Source organism: Carcharhinus amblyrhynchos, chromosome 7, assembly GCF_965287045.1.
Source record: "Carcharhinus amblyrhynchos chromosome 7, sCarAmb.v2.hapA, whole genome shotgun sequence".
Taxonomy (NCBI): Eukaryota; Metazoa; Chordata; class Chondrichthyes; order Carcharhiniformes; family Carcharhinidae; genus Carcharhinus; species Carcharhinus amblyrhynchos.
The window spans coordinates 31,367,721-31,382,102 of NC_137330.1; the positions used below are offsets into that span (position 1 = coordinate 31,367,721).

Genomic DNA, 14,382 nt, shown 5'->3' on the forward strand with positions numbered 1-14,382 from the left:
ACTTTCTGGGGGGACTCTGTCTTTGTGTGGACAGCCCGACAAGCTACGATGATGAGGGTAAAGGCCTGTGACGTGTCCAGTTCCATCACATCCTGGGGTGGGGCACTTGCTTTCTTTCTTTTCGGGTCTCGATGACTCTGTGAAGACGAGAGAACTTTTTTAAGATTAGAAATCAGCGAAAGAACTCGGCAGAGTGAACTTCTACTTACATCCTTACAATACTGGCTCAATCACAGCAGTGAAGGGCCAAGTTTCACTTTTGGCAGGGCAATAAAATGGCATTTGCCAATCAGCTGCCCATTATAAACCCATTAAGTCAATGGACAGGTTAATCAGGAGAGGTATACAGCAGGCCACAATCCACAACTGCCAAGTGATCACACCCACTGAAAGTGAAGGTAGTTGGGCCTCATTAGCTTGCAGTATTGAACAGGTGTCCCGAGTTAATGAGGAAAGTAAGAAATTTAAATCAGTGGGTGAAGTGATTCCTTGAGCAGAGGAACGACACAGGAACAGGCAATCCTGCTCCTCCTCAACTCAGAAAAGCCTACAGCCGCCATTTACTAGCCGTTCATGCCACGCTCCTGTTGCAGCAATGTCAGAGAATTTGGTGCCTAGCCAAATCTCCATTCACTGTAGCGGGATAGGAAAGTCCCATCAGCGTGAATAGTGACAATATTCTGGCCTACGAATATTTTGGCTGCTCTTGGAGCCTGCTGTAATGGTCATTTTAAGGACTGATGATGAAGTTGCTGCATATCCGAAGGACTAATGGGGTAGGTTTTAAAATCAACCCCAATATCTTTTTAAATTATTTTTGTTTTAGATGTTGAAAAAAGGTAGCAGAACTGCTGACTTGTATATTCTGTGCAAAGACATTGAGGGATGTTCTGTAAAATGATAACCATATCAGAGTCTAAATTCCATTAATAAGGACTTCACATTTCTATAGATTGAACTAAACCAAAACTGAAGCAAAAATTATGCTTTGCAACAGTCAGACTTCTCCCCAAAATCACATTTTTTCCATGTCACAATTCAAAACTATTTTCCAACTATTGAAAATCTGGTATCTCATAATCTGCACAAAGTAAAGTTTGGGGCAAAAAAGTTTCTGGGAGAGGCATTAGCAAATATTAATGGAGGAGCAGGCGGCACTGTAGCACAGTGGTTAGCACTGCTGCTTCATATCTTCAAGGACCTGGGTCTGATTTTTGGCTTGGGTCACTGTCTGTGTGGAGTTTGCACATTCTCCTCGTGTCTGCATGGGTTTCCTCTGGGTGCTCCAGTTTCCTCCCACAATCTAAAGATATGCTGGTTAGGTTGATTGGCCATGCTAAAATTGCCCTAAGTGTCCTGAGATGCGTAGGTTAGAGAGATTGGTGGGTAAATAGGTAGGGATATGGGTGTAGGGCCTGACTGGGATTGTGGTCGGTGCAGACTCAATGGGCCAAATGGCCTCTTTCTGTACTGTAGAGTTTCTATGATTTCTATGAGACACTCAACTGGTGACTGTTTTCCAGGTGAAAAATGGGCAACCAGCATTCAAAGGATTGTTGGAAACTTTAAGCTAACAGCCTGAATCAACTTTTAGGCAGTTATTTGAATGGGCATCTGAACTTCCACCCAAAGCCATATAAATATGCAAATTGGGACCTGTAGGACCCCAGGTTACAACTCTCAAGGAGAAATGAGTGAAATATGAGCGTGTGCCAGTCTCATTTCCTCTTCAACAACAACAAAAACAGAAAATGCTAGAGAACCACAGCAGGACTGACAGAATCTGTGGCGAGAGAATAGAACCAATGTTTCAAGTCTTTATCAGAGCTGGTGAAGGGTCATCCAGACTTGAAATGTTGGTTCTATTAGCCCTCCACAGATGTTGTCAGACCTGCTGAGTTTCTCCAGTATTTTATGTTTTTGTTTCAGGTTCCAGCATCCGCAGTATTTTGCCTTTATCTCATTTCCTCTTAGCTGGGATACGAACAACATTCAGTTTTGAGCACAAAGTCTCAGGAAACATACACGAGTCTTTGAAGTGTACAGAATGATAAAGGGTTAGATTACGAGAACAGGTTGCATAAGCACAGTTTATACTCTGTCAACAGAAAACAAAAACAGAAAATGTGGGAGAACTCAGCAAGAGTCATACTGGACTCAAAATATTGGCCAGAATTTTCCAGCCACTCAGGTTTTTCTGCTGCAGAGGCGGCTCGCCATTGGTCGCCTGCGGAATCTTCTGATCCCACCAAAGTCAACAGCAATTTGCTTGACCTGCTCCTCCCCTCACTGTGGAACTCACAGCTGGGGTCAACTTTGATGGGACCAAAAGATCCCGCTGGCAGGAAGAACCAGAAAATCCTATCATTAACTCTGTTTCTCTCTTTCTCTCCGCAGATGCTGCCAGACCTGTGGAGTTTTTCCAGCATTTTCTGTTTTTATTTCAGACTTCCAGCGTCCACAGAATTTTTGTTTGATTTTGTATTCCATCAATTTAGAAAGTTGGCCAGCTGACCTCATTAAGGGATTTAAATGGGAAAGGGATTCAATAAAATGTGGACAATGAAACTACAACAATTTGCATCTATACAGCATTTTTAACATAACGAAATATACCACAGTGGGTCACAGGAGCATTAACAAGTAAACTTTAAACACAGGATATTAGGAGAGAAGGAAGCTTTCAGAAGGAGGAGAGGTAGGGAATAGGAGAGATTTAGAGAGGGATTCCCAGAGCTTCGTGCCCAAGCAGCTGAAGGGATGACTGCCAATAAAATCAGGCAATGAAATGATTTGAAAACAAAGGTGAGAGATTTAAAACTGAGGCACGGCCATAGCAGGAGCCAATGTCGGACCATGAGGGGTGATGAGCAAAGGGGACTTAGTGCAAGTTAGGATACAGGCAGTAGATTTTGGTTATGTTCAAGTTAAAGGAGGGTTAAAGATGTGAAGTGAGCCAGGAGAGTACTGGAATTATCAAATCTAGATGTCACAAAGACATGGATGAGAATTTCAGTGGCAGATGAACTGAGGCAGCGGTTTAATCAGACCATTTTTCTGAGGTGAAATCAGCAGTCTTGGTCAAGATTTTGTGCTGGCGGAGCCCAGGATAAGGGAGCATGATCTTAAAAATAGAGCAAGGCCAGCTGGGAGTAAAAATCAAGAAGCATTCTCTGGACAAAACGGCAACGAAAATCTGGAACTGGAACTCCCCTCAAAATGCCATTGATTCAGATTCAATTTCTGGATCAACTGAAATAGTCAAGGTTGAAATCGAGACTTTGCTCTATGGTAAGGATATTAAACAAAGGCAGGTAAGTGGATTTGAGATACAAATAAGCCATGATCCAAATGGCCGGTGAAGAGAATTGAAATGTGGAATATTGTTCATTGAGACTGCACGGGTTAAAGAGAACACTGGCAGCATCTCACAATATGTTATATTTTGTATGTTTTTTAATGTCTGGGACTTAGAGACATGGGAGCTTGCAGCTAGCCTGTTCTCACCCTGCAGTCCTATCACAACTTAACCTACAATGCCTGCTGGGATGGTCAGGAAATTTGTCAGTGACGCTAGTGAGATGCAATGGGGAACTCAGTTGGAACCTGCAACTCAGTATTAAAATGAGGTCCTTAGTTGAAAGTTAAACAGGCACATCGTCGATACTTTGTCTGTTCTGCACCTATCCCAAAATGTCTTATGGAAACAAGAACTTACAATGCCTTAACACACCTATCTGAACATCACAATATGGCACATACAATGAATTATTTTCAAAATGCAATAACTTTTCTTTAAATAGTTAAGTCGTAGGGATTCAGGGGTTACACAAGTTAAAGAAGCACAAAATTAAGTTGAATGTTTCACGGTCGGGTGGTTCTTGTTTTGCTGTAGAAATGTAGGGCTATGGACCAGGCTGTCGGTCCTGGTAATGAATGCTACTGCACTGTATATATTTAGGATAGAGCCAGATCTCTTTCTCTCTGGGGAGAGGTAGTGGATACATTGTAAAATAAGTCAGGGTCATTTTGGCCTCCTGGACAACCTTCAATCAACTAAAGATGTCAGAGAGGTTTTTCTCTGAACTCTTCCCAATTTTGGTAGGGTTTTAATGAGAATTTGGACCTCTCCCATCAAAATATACGATTCTGGAGATTAGGAAGGCTTTACCTTCTGATACATATGACATCTTTGGAATTCTCAGCCCAAGAGTACAGTGCATGTTCAGTTCTTGAATATACATTTAAGCCTGAGATAGATTGATTTTTGGTTCCACAAAAACAAAGAAATGGAGAGTTTGGCTGGAAAGTGGAATTAAGGTAAAAACAAAATCAGCCATATTCTCATTGAAGGGCCTATTCGTGTTCCCATTTCTTTCTTATCATGTCTATAAGGGACAAGCTGGATAATTTAATTAGTCCTTATCTTTCTGACACTTCTGGATGTTCATTACTGTTATGCAAGAGAATGCAACAACTATTTTTACATGCTCCACAGTCCTACAAACAGTGATAAGATGAATAATCAGTTCATTTATTTTGTACTCATTGGTCATGATATAAATGTTGGCTTGGATACACTTCAAATGTTATCACTTACATCCACCTGTTAAATCCTATATATCTAGTTCGTTTGAAAAGGTGTCAATTAATCCTGAATCAACTATGATGCCCAACATTTTCACTAGTTTGGAGATTGATGGGCAGAAGTTTATTAAGGCTTGTGAATTTTACAGTCGTGTCCTCTGATGCTGCTTTCATTGTCCACATTAAGCAGCTGGCTTACTGAGTTCACCCATATTTTAAGGACCATTCTTAGTACATTCTTGGGGTGTGAGAGCAATAAAAAATATCCATTTATTTGCTAAGACTAGAAAGACCAGCAGGTGACAAGTTCAAATTTTCACCAGCTCTCCTGGTATCACTGGGACACAACTGTAATTTTAACTGGGGTGCCAGAGTGGAAAGCAGCATTGTGTACTTTGTCAGACCAATCAAGTAGGGAAGTGTTAGGACCAAAAGAGGATCAAAAAGATGAGATTTTGTTATCTAAAAAATCTTCTTTGTAGACCCTGAAGGATTGGGAATACTTAGGGCTCCTCTTTTACAACTTCCTCGCTTCCTAATTATTGACTTAATTTCTGGAGCAATAGGTGAGTTCCTAACTTACTTTGCAGCACATCTGCTGAAAACTGAGCCTGAGTTGAAACCAGGGTCTTAGGCTCTTCAGCCCTTGTCATCATTTAGTGCATTAAAACCTGGAAAACTCCTGGTGACTTTTCTCTGAGCCATTTCTGGTGCACCTGATCACAACACACCAAAGCAGTGTACTAGAGAGCAGTTATTGGCCTTATCCTTAATTTAAACAACGTAACTGTGATTTCTTCTAACTTGTAATCAACATACACACCATTTGCCAAAGGTCCAAATAGGTAAATACAGAAATACAGCAGGAGTGCTCCTTCAAGCTCCAAGAATGCTGTGGGCTTCCCATGTTCCGTGACTAATCCCCACTTATCCCCAGACCTACCTGTTTGTCAGCGGCAGTCAGGCCTCCTGCAAGATGTGCAAGTCATATTATCCATGGTTTTAAAATTATCCCTCATTTGAGCTACTCACAAACAATGTGAGCAGTAGAACTCCCAAACAGAACCGTCCCCCTATCTCCCCCCACACAATGGAACTTTTTCTTCATGCAAACATTTCCCATCGTCAATGCCCTATCTTTGTTGCTAAGGCATTTTCTAAAACATCAAGTTGTCAACTATCAGTTGAGCCTTAACTATGTACGGCACACTTTACAAACAAAAATGTCTTAAGCACCTTTTGAAAAGCTAAGTTAACCATCAGAACTTGAATAATTTGCTTAGTTATTAGAAAGTTTGTAAGTCATGAATAATTACTTCTATGACACATGCTCTTTAAATATATATTGATTGCATCCAGCAACTGTTTCCAAACATGGACGCTTGATTAATTTGCCTGAATCACCAGAGACATGCACTGCTCCATTCAAATAGTGAAACTACAGTTATGATTCTCCAAGCATCAGGCATTGTGCCAGTGGACATAGCGACCTTAAAACTAGCTGACCGCCAGCCAATTTTCGAGTGTTAATAGGGGAAGGTAGCGATGGGAAATGAGGCAGACATCCATGACAACATATCTTTACCCACTTTTATGCTTGGCCCATTTCCTGACAGCTGCCAAATAACCTGACAGTTATTATCCCAGTATTATTAAAAAAGACTCAAAATAATCTCTATTTTCATCCACTGATTTGTATTCATGGCAGTTTTGTACATGTGTTGAGAGTTACCCAGCATCATAGAAAAGTTGAAAGAAAACTGAAGACCTGGATTTTTTTTTAATTTCTATTGTTGTCAATTGCTTTGTAATCTGCTTTTATTCCATTTGTTGAGAGGTTGTGAATCACTCCCAGCGTCATTTCAGAAAGGATATAATGAGATCAATTTTCATTTTCATTAGCTGGACATAAATTCAGGAATGAAATTAAAAGAGTGAAAATTGAATGGGTTCTATGAGTACTTGTGATCTGTTTACCACCCAGGCAGTTAAAATAAAATCTATTACACTGGCTTTTTGATGGGAAGTTCTTCTCCATCTTTACTTCTTGAAAGAAGAGGAAGATAAGAGGCAAATGCCACTGACCCCACTGGTCTCCCCAAAGCAGACACAAGCACTTCTGTCTGCTTTTGACCAAGAAGCAATGCCTGCAGAAGCTTGATTTTCCAAAAGAAGCTGTCACTGATGTATGCCAGATACTGTAAGGAGACCTAACCCTAATACTGCCACAGGCATCACTCTGCCAATGGTGAAGTTCAGTGCTACTGGGTCATTCCAGGCTGCAAGTGGGACTATTTTTAAAATCTTCCAAAAAGCTGTGTATTGAGAATGTCATTGGATCTCTGACCTTATGAGTCATTCATGAATGATTAGTAGTAACACAACAGAGTAGAGCAATTTAACAGAAATTTAGGATTCCAATAGTCCCAGGGCCAGCAGTAAACCACAATGCAAGTGAATCTTAAATACTCTGGAATTCCCATGGTTCTTTTAGTTTACAGAGCTCTGTTGTACCCTTTGAGACAGAAAGATAGATCTCTGGGTGGATCCTGGAAGCATTGCCCCTACAGCAATGTGATATCATCACACATTCCCAGGAGTGTAGTTGCCACAAATATAGAAGAACAGTTTATCTATGAAAGCAACCATTGTGTACATCATTGTGACACTGAAGGTGTGCTTCTGGTGCTTGGATTGACCTATAACCATACTGCATTATCACCAAGAAAACCATAGAACCACAGAACCATAGAACATTACAGCACAGAAACAGGCCTTTTGGCCTTTCTTGGCTGTGCCAAACCATTTTTCTGCCTACAGCCACTGACCTGCACCTGGACCATACCCCTCCACATCCCTCTCATCCATGTACCTGTCTAAGTTTCTCTTAAATGTTAAAAGTGAGCCTGTATTTACCACTTCAGCTGGCAGTTCATTCCACACTCCCACCACTCTCTTTGTGAAGAAGGCTCCCCTAATATTCCCTTTAAACTTTTCCCCCTTCATCCTTAATCCATGTCCTCTAGCTTTATCTCCCCTAGCCTCAATGGAAAAAAGCCTGCTTGCATTCTATCTATACCCATCATAATTTTATACACTATCAAATCTCCCCTCATTCTTCTACGCTCCAGGGAATAATGTCCTAATCTATTCAATCTTTCTCTGTAACTCAGTTTCTCAAGTCGCGGCAACATCCTTGTAAACCTTCTGTGCACTCTTTCAACCTTATTAATATCCTTCCTGTAATTAGGTGACCAAAACTGCACACAATACTCTAAATTTGGCCTCACCAATGTCTTTTACAACCTCACCATAACATTCCAACTCTTATACTCAATATTTTGATTTATGAAGGCCAATGTACCAAAAGCACTCTTTACGACCCTATCTACCTGTGACGCCACTTTTAGGGAATTATGTATCTGTATTCCCAGATTCCTCTGTTCTATTGTACTCTTCAGTGTCCTACCATTTATCTTGTTTGTCCTACCTTGGTTTGTCCTCCAAAGTGCAATACCTCACACTTGTTTGCATTAAACTCCATCTGCCATTTTTCAGCCCATTTTTCTAGCTGGTCCAAACCCCTCTGCAAGCTTTGAAAACCTTCCACACTGTCCACTACACCTCCAATTTTGTATCATCAGCAAATTTGCTGATCCAATTTACCACATAATCATCCAGATCATTGATATAGATGACAAACAACAATAGACCCAGCACTGATCCCTGTGGCACACCACTAGTCACAGGCCTCCACTCAGAGAAGCAATCCTCCACTACCACTCTCTGGCTTCTTCCATTGAGCCCATGTTTAATCCAATTTACTACCTCTCCATGTATACCTAGCGACTGGACCTTCCTAATTAACCTCCCATGTGGACCCTTGTCAAAGGCCTGACAGAAGTCCATGCAGGCAACATCCACTGCCTTCCCCTCATCTACTTTCCTGGTAACCACCTCGAAAAACTCTAATAGATTGTTTAAACATGACTTACCACACACAAAGCCATGTTGACTCTACCTAATAAATCCCTGTCTATCCAAATATTTGTAGATCCTATCTCTTAGTACTCCTTCCAATAATTTACCTACTATGTCAAACTTATCGGCCTATAATTTCCCGGATTACTTTTTGAGCCTTTTCTAAACAACGGAACAACATGAGCCATCTTCCAATCGTCCGGCACCTCACTCTTTGATACCGACATTTTAAATACATCTGCCAGGGCCCCTGCAATTTCAACACTAATCTCCTTCAAGGTCCAAGGGTATACCCTGTCCGGTCCTGGGGATTTATCGACTCTGATTTGCCTCAATACAGCAAGCACCTCCTCCCCTTTAACCTGTATAGGTTCCATGATCTCCCTACTTGTTTGCCTTATTACCATAGACTCCATGCCAGTTTTCTTAGTAAATACGGATGCAAAAAAATCATTTCATATCTCCCCCATTTCTTTTGGTTCCATACATAGCCGACCATTCTGATCTTCAAGAGGACCAATTTTATCCCTTACTAACCTTTTGCTCTTAATATACCCATAAAAGCTCTTAGAATTATCCTTCACCTTGACTGCCAAAGCAACCTCATGTCTTCTTTTAGCCCTCCCGATTTCTTTCTTAAGTAGCTTCTTGCAGTTTTTATTCTCCTCAAGCATCTTATTTGTTCACTGTTGCCTATACATGTCATATATCTCTCTCTTCTTCTTTATCAGAGTTCCAATATCCCTCGAGAACCAAGGATCCTTACTCTTATTCACTTTGCCTTTAATCCTGACAGGAACATACAAACTCTGCACTTTCAAAATTTCTCCTTTGAAGGCCTCCCACTTACCAATCATGTCCTTGCCAGAGAACAGCCTGTCCATGCTTTTTAGATCTTTTCTCATTTCTTCAAATTTGGCCTTTTTCCAATTTAGGACCTCAACCCAAGGACCAAATCCATCTTTATCCATGATCAAGTTGAAACTAATGGCTTTATGATCACTGGAACCAAAGTGTTCCCCTACACACACTTCCGTCACTTGTCCTAACTCATTTCCTAATAGGTGATCTAATATTGCATACTCTCTAGTTGGTACCTCTATATATTGATTTAGAAAATTTTTCTGAACACATTTTACAAACTCTAACCCGTCTAGACCTTTAACAGTATGGCAGTCCCAATCTGTATGTGGAAAATTAAAACCCCAACTATCACAACTTCATGTTTCCTGCAGTTATCTGCTCTCTCTCTGCATATTTGCTCCTCCAATTCTCTCTGACTATTGGGTGGCCTTTAATACAACCCCATTAATGTGGTCATACCTTTTCTGTTTCTCAGCTCCACCCACAAGGCCTTGGTAGACAATATGATATCCTTCCTGAGCACTGCTGTTAATATTTTCCCTAACTAGCAATGCCACCCCCCACCCCCAACCTTCATCCCTCTGCCTCAGATTCCAAGGATTTTGTTCAACCATTGTTTACAAAGCTGACTCTTTATTGAGACCCCAAGGGAGGATAAGGAAAAGTAATAAGATCAAGAAGAGGAACAGACAGAGGAATAAATTGAAGAGAATTTTGAGGATCATGAAGGACATTTTTCATGTCCCACCGAATGCAAGATCTTCTCTCAACTACAATGTCTGGTGATTCTTTTAATAATGTCTTTAATAATAATCTTCCTCCTTTCACTAGAAGCATGACATCATATACACATGCACACACATGGTCATGCACACCCTGCCTTCCACCGTATAGGTCCAATGGAAGCTCCGCACATTCAGAATCCCAAACACCTGTTGCAAGAGTTGCCACAATTTTAAGCACTGGGTGGAAAGGGATTTTGTTCCTTAAATTTCTTTGTTGGCTGATTAAGGGCATTGGTTTCCTTAAGTTCATAAATATTGGAGCAGAATTAGGCCATTCGGCCTATTGAGTCCACTCTGCCATTTGATCATGGCTGATATGCTCCTCACCCCCATTTTTCTGCCTTCTCCCCATAACCCTTTAACCCATTACTAATTAAAAATCTGCCTAACTCCTCCTTAAATTTACACACTGTCCCAGCATCCACCATACTTTGGGATAGTGAATTCCACACATTCACAACTTTTGCAAAAAGTAGTTTCTCCTCAATACTGTTTTAAGTTTGCTACTCATTATCCTAAGGTTAAGACTATGACCTATCATCCGAGAATGCCCCATAAGACAAAGCATCCACTCCTTTATCCATACATTTTATCATCACAATACCTCAATTTGATTTCCCCTCACGCTTCTAAACTCTAGAGAATATAGGCCCAAACTGTTCAATCTCTCTTATTATGACAAACCCCTCATCTCTGGAATCAATCTAGTGAACCTCCTCTGAACTAACTCCATCTTTCCTCAAAATAAGGGGACCAAAACTGTGCACAATACTCCAGGTGTGGCCTCACCAATGCATTGTATAGTTGCAACTATACTTCCTTATCTTTAAATTCTAGTCCTTTAGTTAAAAATGCCAACATTCCATTCACTTTCTTTATTATTTGCTGAACCTGCATGCTAGTTCTCTGCGACTCATGAACGAGGACACCCAGATCCCTGTACACCAGAGTACCCTAACATCTCTCCCATTTAGATAATAAGCCTCCTTCCCATTTTCCCAAACAAAATGCATGACCTCATACTTATCCACGTTAAATTCCATCTGCCACATTTTGGCCCACACTCCTATGTCCATTTGTAAGGTTTTTATTTCTTCATTGCAACTTGTTGTCCTGCCTATTTTTGTGTCATCTGAAAATTTGGCTAGAGAGCCATATTAGGTAGTATAAATGGAAGATAATGCATATGAAGGAATCTAGATAATGGCACATTGATTGTGGGAAGGAGGAAGATTTACAGAATTCCAGACCTCATTACAGTTTTTGGTCCAAACATGGGCAAAAGAGATGAATTCCAGAGGAGACTGTTACTGCCTTTGGTACCAAGGTAGTATCATGAAGTTATAGCAAAACCAAAATCAATTGGTATCAGGTGAAAACGCTCTGCTGTTTGGAGTCATACCTCATGAAAGATAGTTGTGGTGATTAAGAATAGCCCCAAGACATTGCTACAGGAGTTTTGCAATTCCTAGTCCGAGCCAGCTTCACGCTTCATCAATGGCCTTTCCTCCATTATGAGGCCAGTTCTTAAGACAAGGTTTCTTCCAAACACAATCTCTACCACCTGGCACCAGGTACATGGAAACACCACCACTGGGCAAGTCACACTGTTCTTTCACTGTCGCTGGGCCAAAAACCTGGAACTCCCTACCTAACAGCGCTGTGGGTGTACCTACACCACATGGACTGAAGTGGTTCAAGGAAGTGGCTCACTACTACCTTCTCAAGAGCAATTAGGAATGGATAATAAATGCTGGTTTTATTCACAACGCCAGGAACAAATTCAAAATTGGTTAATCTTGTGCTTCTCCTCAGTCCTACATGAGTGAGGGAATGCAAGAGATGGTAGGCTGCCATGTTCCATTAAGAAATTACTGGACCTGAGATGTTCTAGCCTCCTTGTGGCTAAGTCTACAGACTGACCTACTGGTTTATTGCATTGAACAAATTAGCTTAGTGTACTTTCGTCCACATGTGCAAGTGCTGGAATGGGCTGCTTTGAGATTCATGTGTACCTATATCGAGATAGACTATGCTACCACATGCCCATTCCTGCCACTATAAGAACAAAGGAAATTACAGCACAGGAACAGGCCCTTTGGCCCTCCAAGCCTGCACCAACCATGCTGCCCAACTTAACTAAAATCCCTACCCTTCTGGGGACTATATCCCTCTATTCCCATTCTATTCACTTACATGTCAAGATGCCCCTTAAAAGTCACTACCACATCCGCTTCCACTACCTCCCCGGCAACAAATTCCAGACACCCACTACTCTGTGTAAAAAGATCTGTGTCGTACATCTCCTTCAAATCTTGCCCCTTGCGCCTTAAACCTATGCCCCCTAGTAATTGATTCTTCCACCCTGGAAAAAGCTTTTGACTATCCACTCTGTCCATGTCTCTCATAATCTTCTGGACTTCTATCAGATCTCCTCTCAACCTCTGTCGCTCCAGTGAGAACAAATCAAGTTTCTCCATCCTCTCCTCATAGCTAATGCCCTCCAAAGCAGACAACATCCTGGTCAATCTTTTCTGTACTCTCTCCAAAGCCTCCACATTCTTCTGGTAGTGTGGCGACCAGATTTCCAAGTGCAGCCTAACTAAGGTTCTATAAAGCTGCTACATGACTCGCCAATTTTTAAACTCAATACCCCAGCTGATGAAGGCAAGCATGCTGTATGCCATCTTGACTACCTTCTCCACCTGCATTGCTACTTTCAGTGACCTATATATCTATACACCTAGATCCCTATCAATAAATACTCTTAAGGGTTCTGCCATTTACTGTATATTTCCTATCTGTATTAGACCTTCCAAAATGCATTACCTCACATTTGTCTGAATTAAACTCCATCTGCCATCTCTCCACCCAAGTCTCCAACTGATCTATATCCTCTGATGGTCCTCATCGCTATCCACAAATCCACCAACCTTTGTGTCATCCTCAAACTTACTAACCAATGCAGTTACATTTTCCTCCACATCATTTATATGTATTACAAACAGCAAAGATCCCACACTGATCCCTGAGGAACGCCACTTGTCACAGCCCTCTATTCAGAAACGCACCCTTCCACTGCTAACCTCTGTCTTCTTTGACCGATGTAGAGATGCCAGCGTTGGACTGGGGTAAACACAGTAAGAAGTTTCACCTCACCAGGTTTAAGTCCAACCAGTTTATTTGATAGTAATCCCACAAGCTTTCGGAAACGCTGTTCCTTCGTCAGGTGTGTGGAAGGTTCTGATCAGAGCCTTCCACACATCTGACGAGGGAAAACCGTTTCCGAAAGCTTGTAGGATTACTTCTTTGACCAAGCCAGTTTTGTATCCACCTTGCCAGCTTGCCTTTGATCCCATGTGATTTCACCTTCTGCACCAGTTTGCCATGAGAGACCTTGTCAAAGGCCTTACTGAGGTCTATGTAGACAACATCCACTGCCCTACCCTCATCAATCACCTTCATCATTTCCTCGAAAAACTCGATCAAGCTGGTATACTGGTATTAGGCACTGTCTCTGCATGGTTATTAATCTGAGGGAAAGCAGATTCAATGGTGCCAGTGAGATCAGTGAAGCCCCATTGATGCTCATCAGCAAATCAACCCCAATCTTCAAAATGCCACAACACAGCTTTCCAATCTGGCACTCTCTCTTTCTGTGGCAACATTTTATGTATCAACAGATGAAGTACAGACTGTGTCATGACTCTGCCTCAGTGGCCTCTGCTGCATATATTCTTGGAGTCACAATCCGGAATAAACAGTAATGCTGAAAAGTCATCCAGCATTTCATTAAATAAAAGCAAATTACTGTGGATGCTGGAATCTGAAAGAAAAACAGAAAATGCTGGAAAATCTCAACAGGGATGACAACATCTGTGGACAGAGACTAGAGCTAACATTTTGTGTCTTGATGACCCTTGTTCTGGCACACCTAGAGAAGGAAAAAAGGAACAGATATTAGAAAGGAAACTTAGGAGCCGACATACAGGGCATTTTTGGTAGAAAGAGCAGCTTGAGAATTTCACAATCTGGTTTTCCTGTAAGTAATTTAGAGTGCAGTAAAGCGAGATGGAAGAAAAGCAAAAGATCATCATGACCCTGTGTCTGGCACTTGCCAAGCTACTTTCCCATCTCTGTGACCATTTATTGGTCTGTTTGTAGT

The 14,382-nt window shown here is 41.4% G+C and overlaps 1 protein-coding gene across 9 annotated transcripts in view; it reads right to left on the reverse strand.

Annotated features, from left to right (window-relative positions):
• The window catches only part of LOC145344848 (myelin transcription factor 1-like protein), a 445,009-nt gene that overhangs the window by 231,859 nt on the left and 198,768 nt on the right, over positions 1–14,382 (reverse strand). For all 9 annotated transcript variants that reach the window (XM_080192078.1, XM_080192086.1, XM_080192085.1 and 6 more), the window contains exon 8: positions 3–137. In XM_080192078.1, the coding sequence (XP_080048204.1) occupies positions 3–137 (135 nt within the window). The remainder of the gene's footprint in view (positions 1–2; positions 138–14,382) is intronic.